The 26,938-nt window shown below is 37.2% G+C and overlaps 1 protein-coding gene across 5 annotated transcripts in view; it reads left to right on the plus strand.

Moving 5' to 3' along the window:
• Positions 1 to 26,938, plus strand: part of USP6NL (USP6 N-terminal like) — a 167,458-nt gene that overhangs the window by 98,237 nt on the left and 42,283 nt on the right. For 3 of the 5 annotated variants that reach the window (XM_058282410.2, XM_058282408.2, XM_058282409.2), the window contains exons 6-8: positions 11,209 to 11,289; positions 19,139 to 19,246; positions 25,197 to 25,306. In XM_058282410.2, coding sequence (XP_058138393.1) covers positions 11,209 to 11,289; positions 19,139 to 19,246; positions 25,197 to 25,306 — 299 coding nt within the window. The remainder of the gene's footprint in view (positions 1 to 11,208; positions 11,290 to 19,138; positions 19,247 to 25,196; positions 25,307 to 26,938) is intronic. The other 2 variants (XM_058282411.2, XM_058282412.1) reach the window with 1 other exon arrangement.

Below are 26,938 nucleotides of genomic sequence, written 5' to 3' on the forward strand. Positions count from 1 at the left end.
CTCTTTTCCATTTCTCTCTTGCATCTATTCCAAATAGATTTTAAACTCCCCACTATTGTCATTATCAAGGTCTCTACCTCTATGGTGTTATATCAGGTGGTCGTTCTCAGTCTTCCTCTTGACCTCCCAAGCATTTGACATGCTCTGTCACTGTCTCTTTTTTAATACATTCTCTTTTCTTGACCTTTTAACACCACACTCCCTCGGATTCTTCTTTCCTCACTGATTGCTCTTTCTCAGTTTCCTCACTTTCTTCCTTCTCATCTCCTTGACAGCTCCAATGCTCAGGCCTTGAATTCTTTCTCTGTGTTCTTTCTTCCTTGGTTATCTCATTTAGTCTTTTGGCTTTAAATACCAACTCTGTTTTCCTTGCTTCTCTGAGCCTCAGACTTGTATATCCTTGTTCATACACTTAGTTTCTGTACGTAGATGCTTGACTTGTCTGTATGTTTAGATGTCTAGGAAATGTCCAAACCAGAGCTTCTGTTACTCTGCACATCCATTCCCTTAACAAACATCCACAGCGCAGTAAATGGCCACTCCTCTCCTCTGGTTGTTCAGTCCAGCGTTACCTTTGATTTTCTTTCTCATACCCCACATCACACCTGGCAGCCAATCCTGTGAGCTCTGCCTTCAAAATGTATTCTGAATCTGATGACTTTTGCCACTCAGGTAACTGTCCCCCTTTTGGAGCCTCCTGTCTTCCTGCTCCTGCCATTTCCTTCCTTCCTCCGTGCCGTCTGTCAGTTCTCACCAAAAGAGCCAGAATGGTCGATTTTGATCTCAAGTTGGATGGTGTCACTCTTATGAGAGCACTATGGTGGCTCCCATTTTACCCCTAGTGAAGGGGAAGGCCCTGAGGGTGAGCCGCAAGGCCCGGCACCTCCTCTTGCGCAAGTGGGTTCCCACTGGGCCTCCGTATTTCTTAAGCATGCAGGCCAGATTCCCTCTTTCAGGTCCTGGCTGGTCTTCTCCTGGGATGCTCTTCCCCCTGAGTGCAGCGAGGGCCTCTCCCTGATCTCCTTTAGGAGTTTACTCCATTGTCACCTTCAAAACAGACCCTCCCAGGCCATCATATCTAAAATTGCAAACCCCTTCCCCTCATTATCCCCCTTCTTTATTTTTCTCTTTAGCACTTAACACTATTTCATATACTATATATTTTCCTTATTTCTTTATTTTGTCTGCTTCCCCCAGTAGACTGCAGCATCTGTAGAGGTGGGGTTTTTACCAGCTCTCTTCGCTGCAGTAGCCCCAGCTCCTGGAGCAGTGCTCAGCACAATGTCTATTCAGTGGTGTATGGACGGCTGAGTACTATCATGAGCTCTTTATAACATGGATATTGAATTTAAATAGCTGGCCGAGATTGTCCTTTTGAGTGTGACAGTGCTCTTTATTTGAGAAATTAGGAAGAGAAGAGTTGGACCTGATCTTTTAATGAAAGATGTCCATATTTGGCAAAATAAAAAGTAGCAACCCAATATTGATTTTTTTTTTTCAGATTTATTTTTTTATTCATTTCTCTCCCCTTCCCCTCCCCTCATCGTCTGCTCTCTGTATGTTCTATGTCCGCTTGCATTCTTGCCAGCGGCACCCAGCATTGAGTTTTGCTCTCTAATTCCCCATCCTCAGCCCAAACCTTTTGGAATTTCCTAGGGCAGAAAGTCTGAAAGTTGTAGGAATCAGTGATATAGATAATTCAAGAGATGTGATACTGGAGACAAGAAGAAAGAGAAGTGGAAGATGCACAATGGAGGGAAGCTTTTCATTTATTTTTTTTTGAGACTTGCCTGTACAATAGAAGACTTCTTACCTAATGCTATTAGACTTAGGCCTTGGGTGTTCATAAAGAGTTAAATATAATGGGGATTGCTACAAGTGTTCTATGAATACCGTAATATTTTAACAAAGACAATTATATATTCCTCTGATAGTCTTTTATTGGAGGAGGGGCAGAGTTCTAAGGCAGTTTATTTGGGTGCCATAAAGCCTTTTGTACATAAACTGCACTAATATTACACGACCTGCCTCTTACAGTTTTGGTTTCTTTAAAATGGAATGAGAACTTAAACCATATGCAAAGCAGTCTAAGGCTGGAAACTTTTTTGTTTATCAGTATTTCCCCCAGTTTTTCTGGTTTGAGTACAGTTCATGTGTTCTAGGGTATCTGCCTAGTCTCAGTGGTCAAGCTCTGCTGTTTCTAAAAAACTACTAAAAAAAAAGTCCACGTCTGTTTATTAATTGAATAAAATCAATGGAAATAATAGCCCAGCTGAAGTGTGCAGATATTTATTAATTTTTATAGAGCACACACTTTCTGCCATTTTTTTTTTTTTAAAGATTTATTTATTTATTTATTTAATTTCCCCCCCTCCCCTGGTTGTCTGTTCTTGGTGTCTATTTGCTGCGTCTTGTTTCTTTGTCCGCTTCTGTTGTCGTCAGCGGCACGGGAAGTGTGGGCGGCGCCATTCCTGGGCAGGCTGCTTCTTTCTTTTCACGCTGGGCGGCTTTCCTCACGGGCGCACTCCTTGCACGTGGGGCTCCCCTACGCGGGGGACACCCTTGCGTGGCACGGCACTCCTTGCGCGCATCAGCACTGCGCATGGGCCAGCTCCACACGGGTCAAGGAGGCCCGGGGTTTGAACCGCGGACCTCCCATATGGTAGACGGACGCCCTAACCACTGGGCCAAAGTCCGTTTCCCACTTTCTGCCATTTTGGGAACACGAGAACATTCATGTATAGTTAAGAAATCATGGCTTTAATTCCATCTTTGCCAATGTATTATTTTACGTGAGGCATTTCTGTAACTGAAATCCCTGTTTAAAATAGCAGTAGTAGTATACAGTCCTTCACAAGAGGATTAATGTTGGTGTTTCCAAAATGCTGTGGGCTCCCTACAACAGGCACTTAAATAAACATGCTCTGCAGAGAATGGTATTAATAATGGATTATGTTGTTTCTTTGAGCTTATTGGTGTTTTTAATAAGGAGGAGTTGGATATGTGTAAAACTGAATTGTCATAGATCCAGCTATTCCTTTATGTAGTGCAATATTTTGCATGATGTATAGAGTACTGGCACCTATTTATACCTTTAAAAACTATAACTTAATTTTATAAAGGTTTAAATCTTACTCCAAATGCACAACCAGTAGACTTTTCAATGTCAAGGTATATTATTTTGTAAAACAAAACAGAACAAAATCAATTCATTCCTTCTTATACTTTTTATCCTCTCCTGACCTCTGCTGGTGAGGGTTAGGAATGCATGGCACTGTTCATCTTCATCCTCAATTGTGTATTTTAATAATCCCATGGTTCCGAGACATAAAATCTTAGGACTTGAATTTGAGTAAAATTTTAAGATTTTTAATTCTAGAAGAAAAGGCTTTTTAACTGTCCCTGCATGGGTTGTGTGTCTGTTTAGCCTTTTCTATCAGCATTACTAACCATGTCAGTAGTGGAGGAGCAGGAGTCTTGAACCCAGAAAGAAGAGACGCTAATATTCTGTGGGTGATTCAACAAGCAGATGTTGAGTACTTACTGTTCAACTCGGCCTGCTTAGCATTAAAAAATACAGTCTTAGTTCGCTGGACTAGGTTGAGAGGTAACAGAGAAGATACTGGTTCCAGTTTTAATCCTTACACACTCCTTGTCCCAGTAGGAGCATTCCTGACTTGGAGATGACATAAACTTAAGAAAATAGGGTGTCATGTCACAAACTTTTAAAGAAATTAGTCCTTCCCTGCAAGCAGCTCATGGGAAGAAAAGTGCACAACACTGTAGCATTTTCTTAGTCAGTGGAGGTAAGAGAGAGAGAACAAAGGGAATATAGGATGAATATTTAAACCTCTGCATTATTTTCTTCTTGAAATATGTTCTGACATTCTCAGGGAAGTAAAATTTTCTTATACCAGGGTTCCCCATGTTTAATTAAAATTAAATTTAAAAAACTGTACTGGTAAGCAAGCACATTGAATAGCCAGATCTTAGTTTTTAGATATCATTCCTCATTAAAAAGATCCATGGTTTCTTAAAGAAATGGCTGATTCCAGGCCTGGAGTAGGGCTAATATAAGGTGAACCTGAATAACCTTGTGCTAGAAAACAAGGAAGGGAGTTGTTTTAGTCAGCCAAAAGAGGTGCTGATGCAATGTACCAGAAATCTGTGGTTTTTTATAAAGGCTATTTATTTGGGGTAAAAGCTTACAGTTATAAGGTCCTAAAGAGTCTAACTTAAGGTACCTTAAGGGGTACTTTCTCACCAAACGCCCTTTGCCACGTGTTGAAGCAAGATGGCTGCTGATACCTGTGAGGGCTCAGCCTTCCCCTCTCCTCTACGGCGCCGTGGTCCCGGCTCTTCCACCTTAGTGGTAGGCCGGCATAGGGCTGGTCTCTTCCTCTGGGACTTATTTCTTTCTGGGCTTGCTCAGCTGCTCAGGACTCTGGTTTCTTCAGCTGCAAACCATCAGGTGAACGGCTCATCTCTCTTCCCAGGACCACAGGATCAAAGTGGACAAGTTCTCTTCTCTGTGTTCTTCTCCGTGTGTCTACTTCAGTGTTCTTAACTGAGCTTCTGTTTACATAGGACATCAAGGGAGCGAGGTCTCAACCCTGCACTCCTAATGATGTGGTCAAATCAAGCCCCAATCTTGATTTAATAAAGCAAAAGTGAAATCTCTGAATTTAATGCAATCAAGGGAGCATTAAGCCAAAGGAGCACACCAGTTTACAAATATAATTAATATCTCATTTTGGAATTTATAAATAATATCAGACTGTCAGAGGAGTGGTCAAAGACTAGTAGTGCATGTCCAAAGGACCCACTCAAAGGGCAAAAATATCTGACCAGAGAGGAGGCAGTCTGGCCAAATTTGGGATAACTGGAAAGAGCTTCAAAAAGAATAATGATGATAATGGATTATAACATATTTAATAAAATAATCCCTAAGACCATGGTAATATTTAAAAAGATGGAAGATTTATTTATTTATTCCTCCCCCCATCATTGTTTGCATTTGCGATCTGCTCTCTATGTCTGTTCGTTCTGTGTGCATCTTCTATTTAGGAGGCATGGGGAACTGACCCCCGGACCTCCATGTGAGAGGGAGGACACCCTTTGGCTTTTGCTTCCGGCTTGTTGTGGCTCTCATTATGCTTCCTTGTTGTATCTATCTCTTCAGTGTGTAATCTTTTTTTTTTTTAAAGATTTATTTATTTTTATTTCTCTCCCCTTCCCCACACCCCAGTTGTCTGTTCTCTGTGTCTATTTGCTGCGTGTTCTTCTTTGTCTGCTTCTGTTGTTGTCAGCAGCATGGGAATCTGTGTTTCTTTTTTGTTGTTGTTGTTGTGTCATCTTGTTGTGTCAGCTCTCCGTGTGTGCTGCGCCATTCCTGGGCAGGCTGCACTTTCCTTTGCGCTGGGTAGCTCTCCCCACAGGGCGCACTCCCTGCCAAATCTGACCTGAATCTCTTCATGAGGAAACTGTCAGACAGAGGAAGATAGTGTGACCTGGACTTTCAAACATGTCAGTGTCATGCAAGGCAGAAATAGGTGAGGGAACTGTTAGAGATTAAAAATGCTGTGCATGATCCTGCACGGGTTCTGAATCTTTCCCCCAACCTCCAAACAAAAATAGCTACCAAGAACATTTTGGGGACAAGTGGAGAATTTGGTGTTTGGACTGTTAGGTAGTAATGAATTAATTTCGAATTTCTTGGCTATCATAATGGTAGTGTGATTATGTAGGAGAATGTAGTTTGTTCTCAGGTTGTACATGCTCAAAATATTTAGGGAGGAAGTAGTCATGGTGTCTGGCTTTTTAATGGATCTGTAAAAAAAAGTGTACTAAATAAATAGAATCCAGCAAAATGATCAAATTGCAAAACCTATGTGTGCATGGTGCACAGTTCTTCCAATTTTTCTTGTAGGTTTGAAATAATTCAAAATAAAAATTCAGAGAAATAAGATGCAGGGATAGGTCTGTGTATGAAATCAACAGAATTATTTAATACCAATTTTGCGTAGACTTACATTAATAGTTCTGTCTTTTGGCGGCACTTTGAAAAGTGTTGTAGCATAATGGAATGATACCATTTCTACCATTAGGCTACCTAAGAGATAGTATTAAAATTCACTTTGGTTACTGACTGAACTCCTTTTAAAAGTATTGATGTGGTTTTTGTCAATCCACATTCTTTCTCCTTCCCACCCTGCCACCCCCAGGATCAAGAAGGCTGCTGTGGTCATTTGAAGCTGGGGGAAGCTCCTAGCAGCTTTTAGCAAACTGAAACAGCCATTAACCGCTTCATTAGCACAGCTCAGGTGTCTTTTCTTATGCAAATTCTGTTTAATTTTTACATATTTAGCTTTTTACCACTGTTTGGGATAATGAAATTAACAGATTAATATAATGTGGTACAGTCCTTGTCTTCAAGGAGTTTATAGTTCAATAATAATAAGATTTAGGCATTTGGGTTAACTGAAATACAGGTGTTAGGTGTTGTAACAATAATCACAACAATTTTCATATTATAGATGAGGTAGCTAAGGTACAGGAGTATTAAGTCACTTGTCCCAAATGAAACAGGTTAGTAAGGAGCAGAACTTGGATTTGAATCCAGGCCATTGGGAAGCTTAGTGAATGTCATGGGATGTTGAGGGGGCTGTTCATTTTGCTTGGAGTGTGGGATCCTTTGTGAAAGGTTCAGACCTTTGACCTTTGGCCTGAGTCTTGAGAGGATGTGTGGGACTCTGCTAGATCATGGTGAGGAAGAGCTTCACAGGCAGACAAATAGCAAACATTGGTCCACAGGGCATGAACATACGCTGCATGTTGTGAAAGGCGAAGGCGGTCCATGTGCTCCATGTTAAGAAGTTTGAACTTTATTTGTGGGTAATGGATTGCCATTGAAAGATTTTAAAGTAGCAGTGCAGAGGCTGGATTGAAGACTGTCAGGGAGACCAGGAAGGAGCTATTGCTGTCATCCTGGAACTGTGATTGCCTGGACTAGGGCAGGTGGCTTGTTGGAACCGAGAGATATGATGGGACCAGCAGAGTGTAGTGTGGGTGTGGAAAGATAAGAGGGAAGACTGCAAACAACTTTAAGGTTCTAGTTGATTGGCTTAGGGTAGCGATGTTGTTAGTTCATTATAGGGAACAAAAGGGTAATGGCAACATTTTTGGGAAGTAGTTTTGGTTATGTTGAATTTGAAGTATCTGTTGAACCTTCAGGGGAAGTTTCTAATATGCTGTTAAAGCCAGCTTTGCCTTGGTGTTATTGAGTCAATGGCAAGATGCTGGTCCTGAGCCTATTTTTCTAGGGCATTTTAATTCACATTTGTCACATATATTTTTAGTTACTTCTTACTTCAAAATAATTGTTTCAGTAGTCAGCTGCAGCATGTTTGGTGACAACGTATATTTTATCAATGAATTGTAGCTCTATGAGTAGGGGAAGAAGACTTTTGCACTCATTCTACTCTGGTATAGTTGATCTGACAAAATTATGGAGTTAAACTTGATTGATCTACTAATGTACAATTTCAAAAACCTATAGTGTGGGAGCTTTTTCCAAGGTGCATTATTTTTTTCTTCTTCCTACTGTAGGGGAAAGAAAAGCATACCTAATGTTTCTTTTTTTTTTTTTTTTTTTAAGATTTATTTAACACCCCAACCCTCAACCCCCATTATTTGTGCTCGCTCTCTGCTCTTTGTGTACATTTGCTGTGTGTTCTTCTGTGTCTGCTTTTCTTCTCTTTAGGCAGCACCGGGAACTGATCCTGGGGCTTTCCAGAGTGGGAGAGAGGTGCTCGATCTCTTGTGCCACCTCAGCTCCCTTGTCTGCTGTGTCTCTTATTGTTTCTCCTGTGTGTCTCTTTTTGTTGTGTCATCTTGGTGTGCCAGCTCTCTGTGCGGCCCAGCACTCTTATGTGGCCAGCTCTCTGCTCGGGCCAGCTCGCCATGCAGGCCAGCTTGCCTTCATCAGGAGGCCCCGTAAATTGAACCCTGGACCTCATATATGGTAGACGGGAGCCCAACCACTTGAGCCACATCTGCTTCCCTCTAATGTTTCTTAAAATTGTGTTTGTGTGTGTATATGTTTTGCCCTTGCAGTATGAGAATGTATAACATTTAAAATTGTGATGAGCATAAGAATACAAAAGTGAGTCTTTAAAGTAAAAAACAAACAACAACAAAAAAACTTTATCCTAAAGTGAGTCCTTGATAAGTCATAGTCATAAAAACGAAAGGCAAGAAAGTTGCTATTCTCAGTAGGCAAAGTATATTTTATTATACTCTTGGGTTGTTTTGAATTATTTGGTAGAGAAAGGAATTATGCTTTGCAGAAGTTAGGAGAGGAAGTACAGAAGAATTACAACAACAAAAAACCAAATGGCAACTTAGATCAATCTTAATTTTTCACAGCTTGGCCTTCTCTAAAGTCACATTTAACTGAAATATTAATTAGATTTCAGTGCCCCACTGAGTTTTAAAATTAAACATATTTCTGGAACCATCTGCAACATTTTATCACTAATCGTATAATGAAGAATTTGCTTAGTGTTTTAAAAAATGGGAATTATAACTATATTTGCTCATACCTAATCACCTTTTATTATGAAAAACCTGTCAAATTTTAAAAAGTAAGAGTTAAGAAAGTATTTGAGTTCTAAGAATATGCCTAAAAGTAAAATTAAATAAAAATATTTCGTTGGTAGCTAAGAGTATAGGCCCTCGATGTGTTTGAATCCCACTTACTAGGTATGTGAATTTGGGGCAAGTCGCTTAACTCCATTTGTGCCTCTCTCTTCTTCTTTGTGAAATGGAGATCATTATACTTACCTCCTCGGCTTGTAGTGAGGATTAGTGAGTTAATACATATGAAACATTTAGACTCATGCTCAGTTCTTAGTAAGCCTTATAAAAGTATTTTCCTTTGAAGGAGACATCTGGCTTCCTCTCCATATGTTTTCTATTCAGAGTTGGTTAGATGTAGTCCTATTTGAAGATGGGGGAAAAAGAAGGAAATTGTAGATATGGACCCTTGATAGATTTGTTAATATGATAAGATCCTTTGCTGAAGTCTGTGTACAGCTCTCCTTTTAGCTAAGATACAAAGATTAAATTATAAACCTGGAATAAAGATTCGCTACTACTCTTTGGTGATTTGTTTGGGTACTTCTCATGAAAACTAACCAAGTCATTCTGCTTGGTGGCCCTTTTCTATGTAAAATTTCATTACTTAATGTTAAGATTATGTACTAATGAATATTTGGCAGTGTTTTAATAATTGAGGAAGAGAACTGTTAAGTTTTCATATATTTACATGTATGAAATAAATTTTATAAATCTATGAATTGGTACATATGATACAAGCATGATGTGTTCATGAACATTTTGACCATTTCCCTTGTATACTCTATCTTAAGTTTCTTCTAGTCTTCACCTTATTTATTTTTTGAGCATAAAATGTAGCCTCAGAACTATTTTATTTCCATTCCTGTTTGTTCATGCTTTTATTTTACTTACAAAGGTCTCTAGAAGAGAAAATGCAGGCGCTGAGGAGAGTTAACGAAATAGCAGAATCTCAGCTCACTCATAGGAAAGAATTACATTGGGTTTTGTTTTTGTGAAAATGAAGTCAATAATTAGGTACCTCCTCCATGCCAGGCACTGTTCTAGGCAGTGGGGAAACAGCAAACATTTTCATCCTTCGTGGAGCTTAGAATGGCTGTGGGGAAAAGTAGCTGGGTATGTAGCAGCAATGGCCTTCCTGAAACCAGACCCCAGAAGTGGACAGACTCCCTGATCTTGGGCAAAGAAGTCACCACAGACTTGTTTGTTGAAGAGGATTTTTTTCTTCCCGGAGAATGGAATACAAATGTGCTTTCTGGGGGTTGTCAGGCTCCCAAAGGAAAGGGAGAGGAGGGAAGGCAGAGTGTATGTTTGGTGGCTACAGAGTGTGTGTTAACAAAATAAATAGGTATCTAATTAGTGTTTTAGTTTCCTAGCTGCTAAAACAAATACCGTACAATGGGTTGACTCAAACAATGGGACTTTATTGGCTATGGTTTTGCAGCTAGGAGATGTCCACGTCAGTCAAGGTATCATCAAGTGATGCTTTCTCCCTGAGGACTGGTGTGTTGGGCCGGCTGCTTTTCCATCACATGGCAATGCACATGGCAGCACCTTCTCCTTTCTCTTCCGGGTTCTACTGGACTTGCAGCTACTAGCTGCTCCCTGTGGCTTCCCTTCTCTGTCCAATTTCCTTTGCTTTATAAAGATGTCAGGCATATTGGTTTAAGGCCCCCCCTCATTGATTTTGGACATATCTTATCTAATAATGTCTTTAAAAGTCCTATTTACAAATGGGTTCACACACACAGGACTGGAGGTTGGGGCCAGAGCATGCCTTCTGTGGGGGCTGTGATTCAATCCTAGATGAGAGAGAGAGAGAGAGAGGGAGATGGAAGAAAAATAGATAGGGGAAAGTAAGGGGATGGGGAGAAAAGTGAGAGTTGTAGGTGCCATTATTTTTCTAAATTTACTAATCAGATAGGTCACCCCACCACCCTAGGAGTGAGTAAGGGAGTGGATTGTCACAGTACTGTATCCTTCCATGTCACTTGTCCTTAGCAGAAAGTGAATGTCTTGAGAGCAGTAACTCTTAACTCATTTTTGTATTGTTTTTCTGTAGCATTATGCTTGTTACATATTAATCACTCCATCAATAAATAAAAAACAAATAATGAACGAAAACCCAAGTCTCCTTTCAAAATACACCTCTGTCACTGAAAAATCATTGATATGCTAGAATTCAGTAAAATGTAAAAGAAGGGAATTGAATTTTGAAATTGTTTTGTTGCTTCATAAAATATATTTTAAAATTTGCTTTTGGTTTAAATTTGTAGAATACACAAGATTTTCAGTGATCAGTTAAACAGTGTTGGAGAATTTGAACAACTTGTTCCCTATCTTTTTTATTACCCTAGCGGAGGATTTCCTATGAATCGTAACTTTAGCTATGGTATTGATCCAATTGTTATTTTATCCAGTTTAAAGTTAGATAGGATATTTACTGTTGAATATAGTGTAACTTTTTTGTAGTCCTGTTTTAAAAAGCAGCATTTCTTTTGATAATAGAAGTAATTTGTTAATAAGTAAGTCTTGAACAAATGGTAACAATGAATTCCAATTTTATTTTAGCAAAAACATCTAGAAATTGAAAGAACTACAAAATGGCTGAAAATGCTAAAAGGATGGGAAAAATACAAGAACACCGAAAAGGTAATTAAATGTGTTGTTTCCATATGAAACTATATCAATTCAATGTAGATTTTCTCCATTAAAAGCTTTTTTTAGTTGTGAAAGTATTATATTTTATTTTATTAAATTTAGTGGAATGTTTCAAATTAGGAGTAGTCTTTTTGTTGTAAGAGAACACCCAATTCAAATTGGTTTCAATAATTAAGAAGATGTGTTGGATAGTCCAGAGATGGATGGGCTTCAGGAGTGGATTAATTCAGCTGCTTAATTATGTTGCCTACAACTTAGTTTCTTTCCATCTCTCTATTCTGCCTTCTGCCATGTCAGCTTTCTCTCCAGGTTGTTTTCTCTTTGGGGTCAAAATGGTTAGTCTGTTCCAAGTTTCTGTACGTATGTCACATTGCTCAGAAAGAGCAGGGCTGACCTTCTCTTTAGAGCTTTCTCTCCCAAAAGCTTCTAACTCATCTCCCCTTAAATCTTTTTGTCTTGCATTGTTTGTGGTAAATTTTAAACCAATTAAAAGCAAACACATACCCATTAATATTGCCACCAGTCTCATCTTTAAAGTCTTTAAATATCGGGAAGCTGTTATCAGAGGCAACAAATAGTGGCAATTATTTTTGCTTGAAAGGTCAAATGTTACAGGTGGCAACAAATAGTGCCTATTGTTTTCCTTTAAGATTCACTTCATTTTTGCGAAAATGTCTGAGAAATAGCCATGTCTGAATAACTGTAGTTAGTCATTCATTTGTTCTTTTAAGTAATTATGGTGTTCTGTGAGGAAAAAAGCAGTTGGTTCAGATTTTGATTCAAGCAGTTTCACAAATGCTTGTTCTCTAGGCAGCCATCGAATTTCAGTCTGCAGAAGAGCTCTATGCTAACATCCCATTTCATTACTCAGAATATTAGTAGACTTGTAACTCAAGGATTAAGATTTAATAGCTAGTAATTTTTACTGCTTCATTGAGGACATTCCCAAGTGAAACTAGCCTTTCTTTTCACAGTAAGACTGCAATGACTGGGGCACAGTACTCTTGCTGCCTTGGTTTGTGCTAAGTTTTACCACCATGGCTTTGGTGCAAAAGTCAACACAGTGAGAAAGGCAAATAACTTTGTAGTATTGTTACAAAAATAGTTTTGACCTCATGGACCGTGCTTTGAGAACTGCTAACATCTAAGCCTCAGTTTCCTCATTTGTAAAATAGAGAGTTTAATGCCCATTTCTGGTATTGTACCTGGCCTAGCATAAGCATTCAGTAAATGTCAACTACTGCTACTAATTTTTTGAAAGAAGGTTGGACAGTAAAAAAATTGTAAAGAATGTAAAGAAATCTTACATAGTCTACCAGCAAAGCACAACTGACCTAACTGTTGACATTTTTGTCTGTTTCCTTTCAACTACATATCTTGTTCTGTGTATCCTTTTTTCTGTTTTGCATAGATATAAGTTATTGTATGTAAGCATTTACCAACAAGAATTCCAGAGAGCAGCAGTTCTTTGGGTTTTAATACGTATTCAATAAAATTAGTGTAGCCCCATGGTTAAGAGATAGATGCTGAAGCTAGACTAATTCTGGGCCCAAACTCTAACTGTGCCACTTACTAGTTGAGTGACCTTGGGTAGGTATTTAACCTTTTTCTGCCTTAGTTTGCTGATCTGTAAAATGGAAACAATAATAGTACTCCCTCATTGTGTTGTTTTGAGGATTAAATAAGTTAATTTATGTATGTTACATTAAGAATGGTAACTGACAGTATGCAGTCAGTGTTACTCATTATTGTATAAGATAAAGAGTTCTCTGGTTAAATTAACTTTGGAAAATCAGAGTTAGAGTTAAGCAGGGTTTCTCTACTATAGGATTTTCCACCGTCTTTGATATTATAACATGTGCTGTAAATTTTTACGAAGTTAGACTTATTTAACCATGGAAATCTTTTTGTCATGGCTGTCTCACAGGACTGTCACATATCTTTCTGGAAATCCTAAATATTCTTATTTTAAAGTCTGTCAGTTTCTATTATTTTATCTTCATCAGGAGTATTTAATTTTGGGGTGTTGATTTTTATTGGCTGTTTTACCATTAGGTTTAGGACTTGAGATAATCTTTAAGAAGAACGTTCAAAGTAGAATACGTGTTGCAGCACTTGTGCTCTTGTTTAATACTATGCTGTTTCTCAGATTGGCCCAAAGTTGACAGCTCCTTTACCTTATATCTTTGTGTAAAGATTGCTCAAGGGGTAATTGCGGGATAAATTTCATTGTGTTACACCTACACTCTAATCTCACATTCAGTCCTATAAAATATTTGTAAAATATATGGCTTTATGCTCTTCTCCGGTATACACGTATCTGTGAAGGTATGCAAGCCTCTGTAAAAATGAGCAATTCTGCTAGGCTGTAATTCTGACAGCAACTCTGACTAATGCAGTTTCCATTAAGAGAGATTTTAACGGAACTATTTTCTTTGAGGTATAATTTTAAAGCACTATCATGAAACTGTAATCATTTGATGACATATATGGTCCAATTTGGTGTGAAACAGAATGTGCCTTCTAAAAGAAATACTGCTTTCAATTCATACCTACGTTTAAATTGCATTGAAGTAAAAAGTAGCATTCTTCTCTTCCAAGGAGGTATGTTTTTTTCTCCAAAGATTCCTTACTTATACAGTAGATATACAGAGAAATTTATAAAACTATCTTGAAATAAAAATATAGCTTTAATAGGGAAGATTTGGACTTCTAGAATACAAGTTTTAATGAAGAAAGTTTCTGTTAAGGTTGTTTGTGTTGTCTTTGTGTTCTCACAGTGACTACCCACCTATGTACAATTGTGTTGTAATCTTTAAATATAGTCTCCTAAATAATGTTATCTCTAAGCGATGATCATTACGATCTAAGGAGTCCTGTTGTGATTGTGTCTAAGATATGTCACAGCAGAATACCTCTGCAGATACACATGTTTTGGTTGATCAAATAACTGAATGGACATTTGAGGTCATATTAGCCAACGTTTTATTTTACTGGTGGGAAAACTAAGTCACATTGTTTAGAAATAACTCTCCCAAGGTCACACATAGTGGCAAGAGATCCTGTGTCTAGACTGTTGAGCTCATTTAGTTGTACTATTCTATCTTTTATGCTACCTTCCCCCTTGGTGTTTGTCAATAAACAGTACAAAGGAAATAGACTGTAGGTATAAAAGGCAGTCGGGCCCTGTGAATGGTTAAAAAATTTTTTTAGACCTAGATTAGGGAGACTTATGCCAATTTGCAGGCAAAGAGGAAAGAACCAGTGGAGCAGGAATGATTAAAGAAACAGGAGAGGCAATAAAGGGCATAAGCAACTCAAAGAGTGAGCTTTACCAGTATGCTCTGGGTTGTACACTTGTAGATTTAAAAGTCTCACAAAATGGAGCCAAACTTGTTGAGCCGAACATTTTACTCATTGGCTGCTGTAGTGTTATTTTCGAGGTGGATGGACATATTTAACACTGTTTTGAAGTCACTAAGGTTAAGAAAGAAATGTTGAAAACATTAGGTCATTAGATGGAAATTTTTTTAAGTTGATGGATTTTTAAATATATCTGCAGGGTGGAAATAAATTACTTGGTTTTATTGGCAAATGATCAAAGACACTTGGGGGAAAAGGTAGATTTCATGCAACCTTATGTTTTGTTTATTTTTTTAAGATTTTACATATCCATAAAATAAATTTGTAAAAGAATTTTAACGGTCCTTTCAAATTTTAAAAATGATGTTAAAACCCAACAAATAGAAGAATGCTATCATATATGTTAAGACTATGGGCTCTGGGTTAGACTGCCTGAATTTGAATCCTTATTTCACAACTTATTAGCTGTAAGACTTAAAGCTAGTTAATTTCTGCATCTTAATTTTCTCTTCTGTAAAATGGGAATGGTAATAATAGCGCCTCTTTCTTTAAGGATATTACAAGGAATAAATTGTTCTAGAAACATAGCCTAATGTTGACCTACAGTGAAGAATCAGCACACGTCAGTGTTGCTGTGGTTATTAATAGTATTACTCTTTGGTTCATCCTTGTCCTCATCCTCCCCCCATCCTCCTTTCTTTTTCCTGTCAAATTCCTCTCTATCTTTTAGTAATGAGTTTATTATCATTTCCTCTAAAGAAAATCTTTTCTGACTTTCTCAGGGAGAATTCTTCTCTTCTTCCATGATAGTTTCTCTAAGGTAGTCTCAGGATGAGAGCCCCTGCATCGTGCGCGACCAGTTAAAAATGATCATGACAGCAGCTAGTCTAGTGCCCTCCCCCCAACACCTCTACCCCTAACCTTTTTCTCATTCTCCATTACATTCTTACGTGCCCTTTTAGAGAAAGGCTAATAACCCCCGATGTGGCTTCCTGTGGACCAGACTGTTTGCCTACCATTCTCTTATACCACTCTGCCCACCTCTGGAGTGGGGTGGGGGGCTCTTTCTCTACCACAGCTTCTCCATTTGGTGTGATGCCTCTATGTTATTTTGCAGTATTTATGTGATAATTACCTGCTTATGTATTGATCTTCCCACTACACTCTGAGCCCCACAGAAATTTCCCATGTTTGTAACCATAGTACCTAGAATGTGCTTACCACAAAGCAGGTATTGATTACAAAGTTTTTTTTTTTAATGAATGAATGAATAAATTGTATGGATTTATAAATTGGGTGACAGCTAGCTATCTTCTCCTGACAAATTCTGCTACTTTAATAAAGCTGTCATCTCTAGGAGGCAATGTAGCTTGGCAGAAAGAACCCAGAATTAGGGTGAGAAGATGGAATTCTTTGGCCTAGATGGACTACTTTTCTGTCCCTTGATTTGCTTTCTTTTAAAGTGGAATAGCACCTGCCCTGCCTACATTTGTAGAAAATATGAGACACTACTTTGTCAATTGAAAGACTTGCTACAAATGTAAACTGGACTATTGTGGAGAATAAGCACATTTTATCCTAAGCACAAGCAAAACTGTTGTGCTTCAATTTAATTCCCACTTAGTTTTACAAAAATTTTAGGATAATTGAAAATTTGTAAGGAAAGATACTTAACCATAATAGGTCTGTCTCTTGTTTACACAAATATTTAAATATCAATAAGCATAATTTAAAGTTCTCATTTTAAGTTCTCATAATTTCCTTCATATATCTTTAGTTTCTTTAACTTCTTCAGCTTGGGTTCCAGATACATCCTTTTAAGTTTTAGGTATATTATATTATTGCTTTCATGCTTTTCTACTCTTAGGATTTTCTTAATATTTTCCTGTTGTCTGTTCCATGAGTTAGAAGTCCAGCTGAGCACAACAGTGTACCCTACTCATGGGACAATGGCCTTTGTGTTTTATAAAATGTAAAATCAAAATCTTTCACTAGCTGGTAACATCTTGTTATTTAACCTCTTTGGGCAAGTTATTTGGCCTCTGTGATTCATTTTCTCTATATCTATAAAATTGGGATAACATCTCACAGAGTTGTTGGGATGATTCAATGAATGTCTGTAGATAGTTTAAAATCTTTGCCTACAACATAGTAAGTGCTCAGTAAAAGTTAGGGATTTTTTTCTTATTTAATCTTTTTATTTTTATTTTTTATATACTTAAAAAATTTTTTTTAAAGATTCTTACATTACATTTTACTGTAGATGTAGATAATGTATTTGTATCAGCATTTCTTTCCCAAACTTTTCCGTATGTGTCTAACTATATATATATAGGAGGTACTAGGGATTGAACCTAAGACCTTGTTCATGGGAAGCAGGCATTTAACCACTGAGTCACACTGGCTCCCCATTTGTCAAACTTTTAATTTTAGTCCTGGAATGATGCTAGACCAGTCATTTTTAAAATTTCTCCTTGACATTTTTCTGGTATTTCTTCTTAATTTAATCATAGCAATTTGACAGTTTTTTCTAAATCTAAATTTAACTTTGAATAAGTAATAAGCAGTACAATTATGGAGTACAGTATTGAATCAAAGCAATAAAATAATGTCAAATAATAATACAGTTTTAAGAGATACATGTTAGAGACCTTATTTTACTCATTGGAAAGCATCAACTAGTGGAGATTCACTTCCATTGAAGTCAGGTTTATTTACTATCATAGTCTACTATTTAGAATTTCACTTTTGACATTTACAATGTTTTCCATACTTTCTGATAATCATATCAGATGCTTGTAGTACACTGTTGTCATTCTAGAAGTTTAGGAGATCATTTGAAATTATTCTTATTGTACAACATTCATTTTAAGAGCATTATTTACTAAAATATATAGTAATATCTAATTTTTGAAGCGTATATAGATAGCATGTTTTGGGAAAATAAATCTTCATTTGTTTTTACTACACAGTTTGCAGTTAATAGTGGTGTATGTTTAATTAGTACATAGGAAATTTGCAAGTAGCAGAGTCTAGTTTACAGTTAACACACAGCCTTTCTGTGGAGCACAGAAAGCTCCAGTTAGAGCTGCTGCATGAGTTAGGGATATCTACTATTCTGGTCACTACCTACTGTACTGCAATTTCAAGTCTGAGGCATTCTATTTTATACAAAACTGAACTGTGAATGTGATTATATAATCGAACCAATTCCACAATATTCAGTGAATATTGGAGCAAATAAAAATTGCTCTAAAACATCACTGACTTTAAATCACATAATCACAGTAAAGCTACATCATGATTTAGCTACCAAAGCATTAGTTTTGAAAAATTTAAGCACAGTGATAGTAGAGACTGAAGCTCTGCTTCTTCATTGTCATAGCTCAACATTTCAGTTATTAGTATTTGCATCTTATTTTCTTAGCCACAGTATTTAAATATATTCTTTGGATCACAAAGGTAATTATGAATATGCTCTTACTTCACTCCTGAAGGGTTTTGCCATAATTTTTAGTCATTTCCTTTTTTGTACAATTAACTTTCAAAGTTTTATTATGTATGACATTGTAATAACCATAATTTTGTATGTTATTTTGAATAATTTGACAAGGAAAATATAATTACAAGAAATGGATAAGAATATGGAGTCTTAAAATTCTTAAGATGATAGCAGTGCACTGCTTCAAAGGCCCCAGGAGTTGATAAGGCTGATGTTTTATGTCCAGTTTCATTCAGAAGTATTATATTTCCTTGTTCCTGGAGATTTATCTCTATTTTTATCTGATTACATAGGACCAATTTTTTTTTTTTTTTAAAGGATAAAGGTTTGCCTGAAGAAACTTAAGAATTGAAAAGACGGGAGACAAAGGCTAGAATGAGGGGGTTGTGAGGAGATTGAAAATTGCTTGAGGTAGAACAAACTGAATTATGAGATAAAAGGGAAGGAGTTTGATATGTTTGGGACAGCCCCAGAGAGAAGGTGGTGGGAAAGAGGTTTAGGGCTGAACAACATTCTTTGTAATCCATGACGACACTTTCGGCATAAGGCAATATTTTTCCTATTTGGAGCATTCTTTTAAGTATTTGGTGAAAAAGGAAGAAAGTATAGAGCAAGCTAATTATGTCAACAGGGAAAAGTATAAATCAGATGTTCCCAGCTTGGGGAGTGACTGTATTAAAAAAGAACACTGGCTGGTTGCTTTCATGCTACTTTAGGATACCCTCTTCCTGGAATGAAAACACTAATGTATGAGGCATATTTTCTTATTTGCTTATTCTGTCCTATTGGTTTATTTGCTTTCCTGTTATGATCTGAAAACTGGGTCAGAATGTGCAAGGTTAAAATGTATCACTTAATTATCATGGGTACTTTGGGGGGGGGAAACCCAAATCTAACAAATATGAATTAGTTTGACTTGGGCTAATCTAAGCTTTTGTCAGTTTATGACCTTCAACTTATCTTTTATTTAATAAGTTTCATAGGAGAATTTACAAAGGAATCCCACTCCAGCTCAGAGGGGAAGTCTGGGCTTTACTTCTTGAGATCCCTAAAATGAAAGAAGAAACACGAGACCTTTATAGTGTGAGTATCTAAAACTAACCTGCTATTTTGAAATTAAAAGTAAAATCCATTTCATTTTGGTTTCAAGGTGATATTAGATATTCATGTCATCTTTTAAAATTATATTAAAATTAAACACTGGCTTTTATAGACCTATTTCTCTGTTTCTTAATTTGTTTTGTTTATTGTAATCTGTATCCTAAATTTCAAACAAATGTTCAGTGAACATATTATTTTCTGTATCATTCGATCAGTAAGTATCAAGTGCTTTTCAAATAAAGGTAAAATGATCAATCCACATTAGGGCATGACTGAATGGAAAATTGACTGATATCTGGTTGAAACTGCTCATTACCAGTGTAGAATTGATAAACAGATTTATGGTGTCACTTTTAGAGCTTGTAGGAAAATAAGAGTAGATTTCAATTTACCCAACAGCTGCCTGTATATGAGTGACTGTTTTCTTCACAGTAACCAAAAAGCACATTTGCTCCCAAGGTTATTAGGGTCTCTCATAGATTTTGAAATATGTTCATTAGAAAACTTATATAGACTAGAATAAAATAGGATAAATTTTAAAAAGAAAACTTGTAATTTAAACCCAAGGTCTTTGGAATGCTCTTTGGTATTTTTTTCCTACATTTGTTGATGTAGATATATAGTCAGGTAAGAATTCATCAGGATGTGAAAGGTAATAAATAGACTCTAAATTATAGAGTATAGTCATTTTGCCCTGACTAAAGGATATTTAAAGTGCTCTTTTTGAGTTTTATGTCTTAGCATTTTAGAGTTTAAAATTATTTTAAACTCTGATTAGATATTTGTTATTACTGCCATAGTTTTAGAGTCATTGTTGAAAATGAAGTATGAGAAAATTCATACACAGCGTGTGGGCATATGGTACATTTCATTAATTAATGAAAGAAAAGAATTGCTTTTATTTAGCATAGTAAATAAAATAATATAGTAAATCTGTACCTTTCAGTTATATTTTAGGCTTTTATATGTAAATTAAAATTATCCAAAGACTGGTTAATATGAGAGAACCCATTTAGTAAAAAGCAACCAGACCACCACAACAAAAGAAATGACCCTCCCACCAGTGGTTCCAAGCTCACCGTTTTCAGCACTATCACAAACCTTCCTTCCTCTACTGGCGTTCCCCCCAGCATCGTATTTTTTTTTTTTAAACCAGTTCTTCCTTTCCCAGCTTCTCTCTCATGCTCTCCTCTCCATAAGTGATGTACATTGCTCTCCACACATCCTCCCAACTGGAACTTCAGTAAGAATAAAACTACCCTTCTTGGTCTGTTAAGAATTTTCTCGGATGGATGAATTATTTGGATCCTGGTGTATTGTGAGCATTTGTGCCCTTCAGATTTCCTTGATCACCTCTTTGCTCTTTCTTGGGATAAAGTTCTGTGCTGGTTGCTGAAGAGCACGCAAAGATGATGATGAAGGGCAGGCGAGGAAGGCATAACCTTGCCTAAAAATATTTATGAATAGTTAGTATGTAGCAAACACTTGAAAAGTAGTCAAATTAAAAAGTTGACAATTCAAAAGAGAAAAAGAAAAGAAAACAGTATTGAGCCACGTGGTTTAGGAAGACTCCATGAAAGTCTGAGGCGGACTTTGTTTCTGGAAGGGAGGAAAAGTAGGAGGAAGAGAGCAGATCGGTGAATTTTCAAGGCCTGTCCCAAAGACCTTTCCTGATGCCAAAGTCCCATTCCCTATTTGGATATGATGAATTTTTAATATGAAGCTTATTACTATATTCTTAAAATATGTGTATATTTTACCTTGAGAACTAACATTATTTGAGTACCTTTATGTGTGGCTGCTGCTCTAAGTGCTGTAAGTGAATTAACTCACGTGATTCTTGCAACAATGTGAAGAGGCAGGTTTTTTCACCATCATTATAATTTTCATTTTACAGAGCTCCGTGAGGCTAAGTGACTTCCTCAAAGTTAGAAAGTGATTGTCAGGATTTAAAACCTAGGCTGTCCTGGTTCCTGCACTGGCAAGCTTACCTCCTGTATTCTCCTCTCATTCTCGCTGCATTGGCACTTGTCGGTCTTGTACCTAGTCATGTATCTTACCAGTGCTCCAGGCTCAGTCAGTGGGTAGCACCTGAGCCACGTTCTTAGCGTCGTGTGGTGACCTTGTAGGCTCAGTTCACAGTGATATTTTCATCTCCCACTTTCATCTACGTGTGTCCACTGCATTTCTGCCCTCAGGTTTATGGACTCGTTAAAATTTATTTCTTTTAAAGAAGCTCGTATATAAGTGTCACTAGTGGATCTCACCCCACCCAATCTCAGCATTGAACTGAGATACAGTATTTGATCTCTGATATTCTAGTGTATTATCTTGTAAACTTTTTAGACCATAAATAATATTTCTGACCTATTTTAGTTTTTATGTACTTTTAACAGGGTTCTGCTTCTGTCAGGAGGCTTTTTTTTTTTAAGGCAGTACTGGAGATTGAACCCGGGACCTCATATATGGGAAGAAGGTACTCAAACCACAGAGCTACACCCCACACAGGAGGCTTTTTTAATGTTGGGTTTTCCACTACTCTGGAGTAATAGATATTATAGACATGTTTGGGTGTTTCTCTCCCTTCCAGTTACTTATTTTGAAGCATTTTTATCATGCATTGTCAAACATGTTATTTCTATATGTCTATATCCCATCTTTTACAAGGAGGCTTGTAGAGTAATAATAGAAACCTCTTGTCTCAGTTTGCCAGGGCTGATGTACCAAAGTACCACAGTCCTGGCAGCTTAAACAATAAACTTTTTTTGTCCCACTGATCTAGAGGCTAGAAGTCTGAAATCAGTCGGGCCATGCTTCCTCTTAAAGGAGAGACTCTGCAGTGCTTCACCTTGGCTTCCCATTGGCCTCTGCGGGGTGCCTGGGAATCATGGGGTTCCTTGGCTTCTGGTGGTATCACTCAGCCTCTGCTCCTGTCTCATGGTGCCTCTCTCTCACCCGTTCTCTGCCTCTCCCTTACTGACTGTCCAAATTCCTACAGCTTCTAAGTCAGACTGGATTAGGGACCCACTCTCACCTAGGCTGGCCTCGTATGAGCAGCACCTTCAGAGATCCTTTTTTCAGATAGGGTCATATTCATGGGATTGGGGGTTAGGACTTGAACATATCTTTTTCGGGCACACAATTCAATCCATAACACATCTTTACTTTCCCGTTACCTTTTTTTTTTTTTTTTTTAATATTAAAAGAAGGAATATGTAGAGATTATTATTTTTGAAGATAGATCTTTGTAATGTCCTCCAGACCAACTTTTATCAGAAATAACATACGATAATATGTTAGTGATCTTATGATTCTTATACAATAATTCAACTATCTTCTTCTGTCTTCAGACTCTGAACTATACTGTCAGGGTTGAAAAAGCTACAGAAGGTGCCCTTCTCTGAGTACCAACCTCAGAACACAAAAATATACATACTCACAAAACAATATACACGCACATAGTTCAGACATATGCAGATACTCTTCTTTCCACTTCAGCATAAGTTAGGAGTTAACATTTACTTTATATTTAATGGAGTTGATTTTAGTATAAATGTATAGTACCAATACATGGTAAGTGGGTCAATATAACATGTATCTAGATGCTTATTTATACTTAAAACATGGTTAAGTTAATCTAAATTTTAATCTTCCATCTGGCTAAATATGGAAGACTAAATATACTCATTTAGCTCCCCTTCCTCCTGAAATGCCATTTCAGGAATTAACAGCAGAGGGCATTTAAAAAGGCTAACCCACAAGGGATAAGAAAATGGGAAAAGAGATAACACCTACCAGGTTTTGGAAATCGATGTTTAGTAAACTTACCAAACCTGAGAAAGCAAAATCCTAGACTGACAGTAGGAAATCAGTGAAGCAAATTGATTTCTATCTTAGAATCTCCAGAAGATGTGGTAATTGCCAATACTACTTACTGCTGGAAATGAATGTAAAGCTGAAAATGGGGGAAGTGGTTGAAAATCTTGAAGCAGCTAGAGCCCTAAGTCCCCTCTCACATCCTGGCACAAGACTGGAGGTTTATTATTTGGAGAGGATAAAACAAAGGGCTTCTGGACTGAAGAGAACACAAGATATGGGTGCAATGAAAACAGAGGAACTGCAGCGTATCCTGAATTGTGGACATTTCAGCCTCTTTCTTCCATTGGCTCCCAGAGCATTGGCCTCCAGGTGCTTGTCTGCTAGTCAGGAGATTGGAAGACTCTTCTTTAGGGAATCTGGGGAACCTATGAGAAGAAAACCAAACATACTGGCATTAGGGGGACCCCACTGAAACTGCCCAGCCAGCTCACTCTGCAGTGAAGACCAGTTGGGAAGTCCACCCTTGCACACAGAGCTTTTAATCAGCTTTTTATTGTCCCACTTTTAAATATAAACATCATTATTCACTTGCGGAAAGGAGCTAACATGAACAACAAGCCAAATCAAACCAATGGGGGAAAAAAGCTACTTGTAGGAAAGAGTTTATAGGGCGAGAAGAAAACTTAACCAGAACTCTCTCAGAGAGAGAGATGAATTGATACTGGATCCATAAGCAAGTAGAGGATGCTATGAAAAAGAAACATTGAAGAACAGAGAAAGCACTTATGAATATCAAAATTGATAATGGAAATGTAAACCTTCAGAGGAAGGTTTGAAAGTAAAAACTGGAAATTTCCCAGAATGTAGATTAAAAAGACAAAAAGATGGAAACTTAACAGAGAAAATATAAGAAAATTAGATTAAAATCCAGGAGATCCCACACTTGTATTATACTTATTATATATATATATAATTATTATTATTATAAGAGTTCCAGAAAGAGAAAATGGGAAATGGGAGGGAGGGAACATGAAGAAATCAATGAAGGAATTATAGAAGAAAGTTTCTCAGAACTGAGAGAGGTGAACACATGATTTTAAGACTGAAAGGATCCATCAAGTGCTCAACCCTGTGGATAGATAGATCTATACCAAGTACAGAAATGTAAAGTTTCAGAACATGGAGAAAGAGAAACTCCTACATCCTTACTAGAGTGGAAAAAAAAATATGTCATTATAAAGAAACAAGAATGAGAATAGCAACATTGGAAGCTAGAAGATAGCCTTTAGAGCAAAAATATTTTCCACCTTAGGATTCTACAACAGCCAGACAGTCAAATAAGCAGGTAAAAGCGTAAGACATTATCAGACATTGAAAAAATTTTATCTTCCATACACCCTTTCACAGGAGCTACTGGAGGATGATCCCCTCCAGATGGAGGGGATAAACCAAGCAAGAAGATATGAGACTTAGAACCAGGGGACTCACTGCAAGAGAAAAGCAAAGGACAGCCCTAGAGGATGGTGAAGGGCCCTTGATATCAACTGTGTATCCGGCCTACACACCAATCAGCCCAGACTGGAGCAGATCAGAAAGTCCTGGGGGGCATGTCGCCAAGAAGATGGAATTGGTAGAATACGCATTCTATGTGAACATCTCCAGAGGAGATTTTTGTACCTTAGAGTGAGGTTGGGATTGAATTAGTGGCAGTTATATAGAAAATGAAGCAAATCAAGAAAGAAGACAACAATTAGCTCCAAGGAAAACAAAATCATTTGCTGGAAAGAAAAAGAAATCATAGCAGACTCATGGCTCAGCTGCAAAGAGCTTTTACACAGTCACTAATAGTAATGCAATTTCTGAAAAATTATCTATCCAGAATGGAAATCTAACTATATAGACAGGGTGGGAAGGCAAAGAGGTGATGGGGGTGGGAGGAGGATGGGAGGAGGATAATTAGGGGCATGGGTGGGAGGAGAACTTTTCATTCTATGTCTTATTTGTTTTTTTCCCCTAAACTTTATTTAAAAAAGGAATTATTTTACTATTTTTCATAGACATTTCAAGAACTGATTTCCATAAAAATGTGCTTTTTTCTTTTTTTCCTCTTCAGAAATTAAAACACAGAGCACGGGGTTGTTCACCTGATATCAGACAAATTGACCTTGATGTCAACCGCACATTTAGGGACCATATTATGTTTAGAGACAGATATGGAGTTAAGTAAGTAAAGTTTAATATTACGAAAAATAAGAAAAAATAAAATTTTTTATACATAGTCTTTATCAAAGTCTTTATTAACCTAAAATGAGTGTCCAGAATGTCTTGTACGGATTAACATTTTAATTCAGGTCCTAATGGTTCAAGTTTTTGCAGTTCATTTGAGTCTATGTTTTGTGAAACTTAGTATCTAATCTAAGTTAAATTTTTTAATGTTTTGGCATAGTAGATACTATAAAATTAGTAAGAATCTAATAAAATTAGTAAGAATCGTTTTATGATCTGGAACTTTAAAAAAATATATATGGTAGATAATATTATTAAAGTGTTTAGAAAGTAAATGAGAGATGGTTTTACTTCTTGAGAACTGATAGTAATAAATTTAACCATATAACCATTACCCTATGCATAAATAAAACTAAAATCCAGAAAGTTAATGAATATATTCAAACTGAGTATAACAGGGCATCAGTACTATATACATTGATTGACATTGAATATATCATTACTTTGACAGTTTATTAATGGAAGGTATAGTTTTGCTGACCTGTTTATCAGTCAAGGCTCACCCAGAGAAACAGAACCAATAGAAGATATATGTTAAGAGATTTACTGCTAGGAGTTGGCTTATGCAGTTGTGGGGGCTGACTAGAAAAGTCCAAGATCATAGTACAGGCCGTGAGGAGGGGTGGGCTGTGAGGAAGGCTGCAGTTGGAACTGATATCCACAGGTGGAATTTATTCTATGGGAACTCTCAGCTCTTAAGGCCTTTTAACTGATTGAACCAGGCCCACCCAGGTTGTCTGAGGTGATCTCCCCTACTTAGCAGTCAGCTGGTGATGGACCTGAATCACATCTACAAAAATGCCTTCACAGTAAAACCTAGATTAGTGTTTGATTGAGTACCTCAGGATTGTGTAACCTAGCCAAATCACCTTCTATCCCTTGTCAGCTTGGCACTCATACAAATCTCATTAATTTCCAAGTAAAGACAGTTACAAACTTACACCTCTGCCTAACATGATACAACTATCCTACTTACAACAGAAATCATGCTGTTTCCCATAAGAAGATGCAAAGTCCTTCTGTGATGTTCATTCTTCTCCTTGATATCTTATAACTTAAATTCTGTGATAGAAAGTTATCTGTTATTAATACATCTTCTATTAGATGACAAAGGGATAAGAGAGAAGAAAACAAATACATGGCTAATATATATATACAAACTCATTAAAAAATAAGGAATACTCAAAACCGTTACAGTCCTTATTTCTGCATTCTGCAACTGGTCATGTGGTTGTAGTTTATATTTATCACTACCTTCTTCCACTACCCATTCTGTGTTCCCCTCAGCAAACTCTTCACCTGGCCTTGGTTCTTTGCCTGGTGGGGTGACCCAAACCTTCCTTATTGAAGTTTCTGGGCCATTGGTGGTCCTACCTGGATTGGGTTGTTGCAGCTTTCCATTGACTTTAATGACAGAGCATGGTAGTACTAAGAGATGCCCCAGGGGATCTTATGTATTCCAGTCAAACTCTTCTTTACCTCCATCATATAGTTGCACAATCAAGTTTCCCCTTGATAATCAGGCTCAGTCACTCCAGCCAGTATAGTAATTCCCTTCTTTGCCTGTTG

The sequence above is a fragment of the Dasypus novemcinctus genome, chromosome 20 (assembly GCF_030445035.2).
Source record: "Dasypus novemcinctus isolate mDasNov1 chromosome 20, mDasNov1.1.hap2, whole genome shotgun sequence".
NCBI classification, from domain to species: Eukaryota; Metazoa; Chordata; class Mammalia; order Cingulata; family Dasypodidae; genus Dasypus; species Dasypus novemcinctus.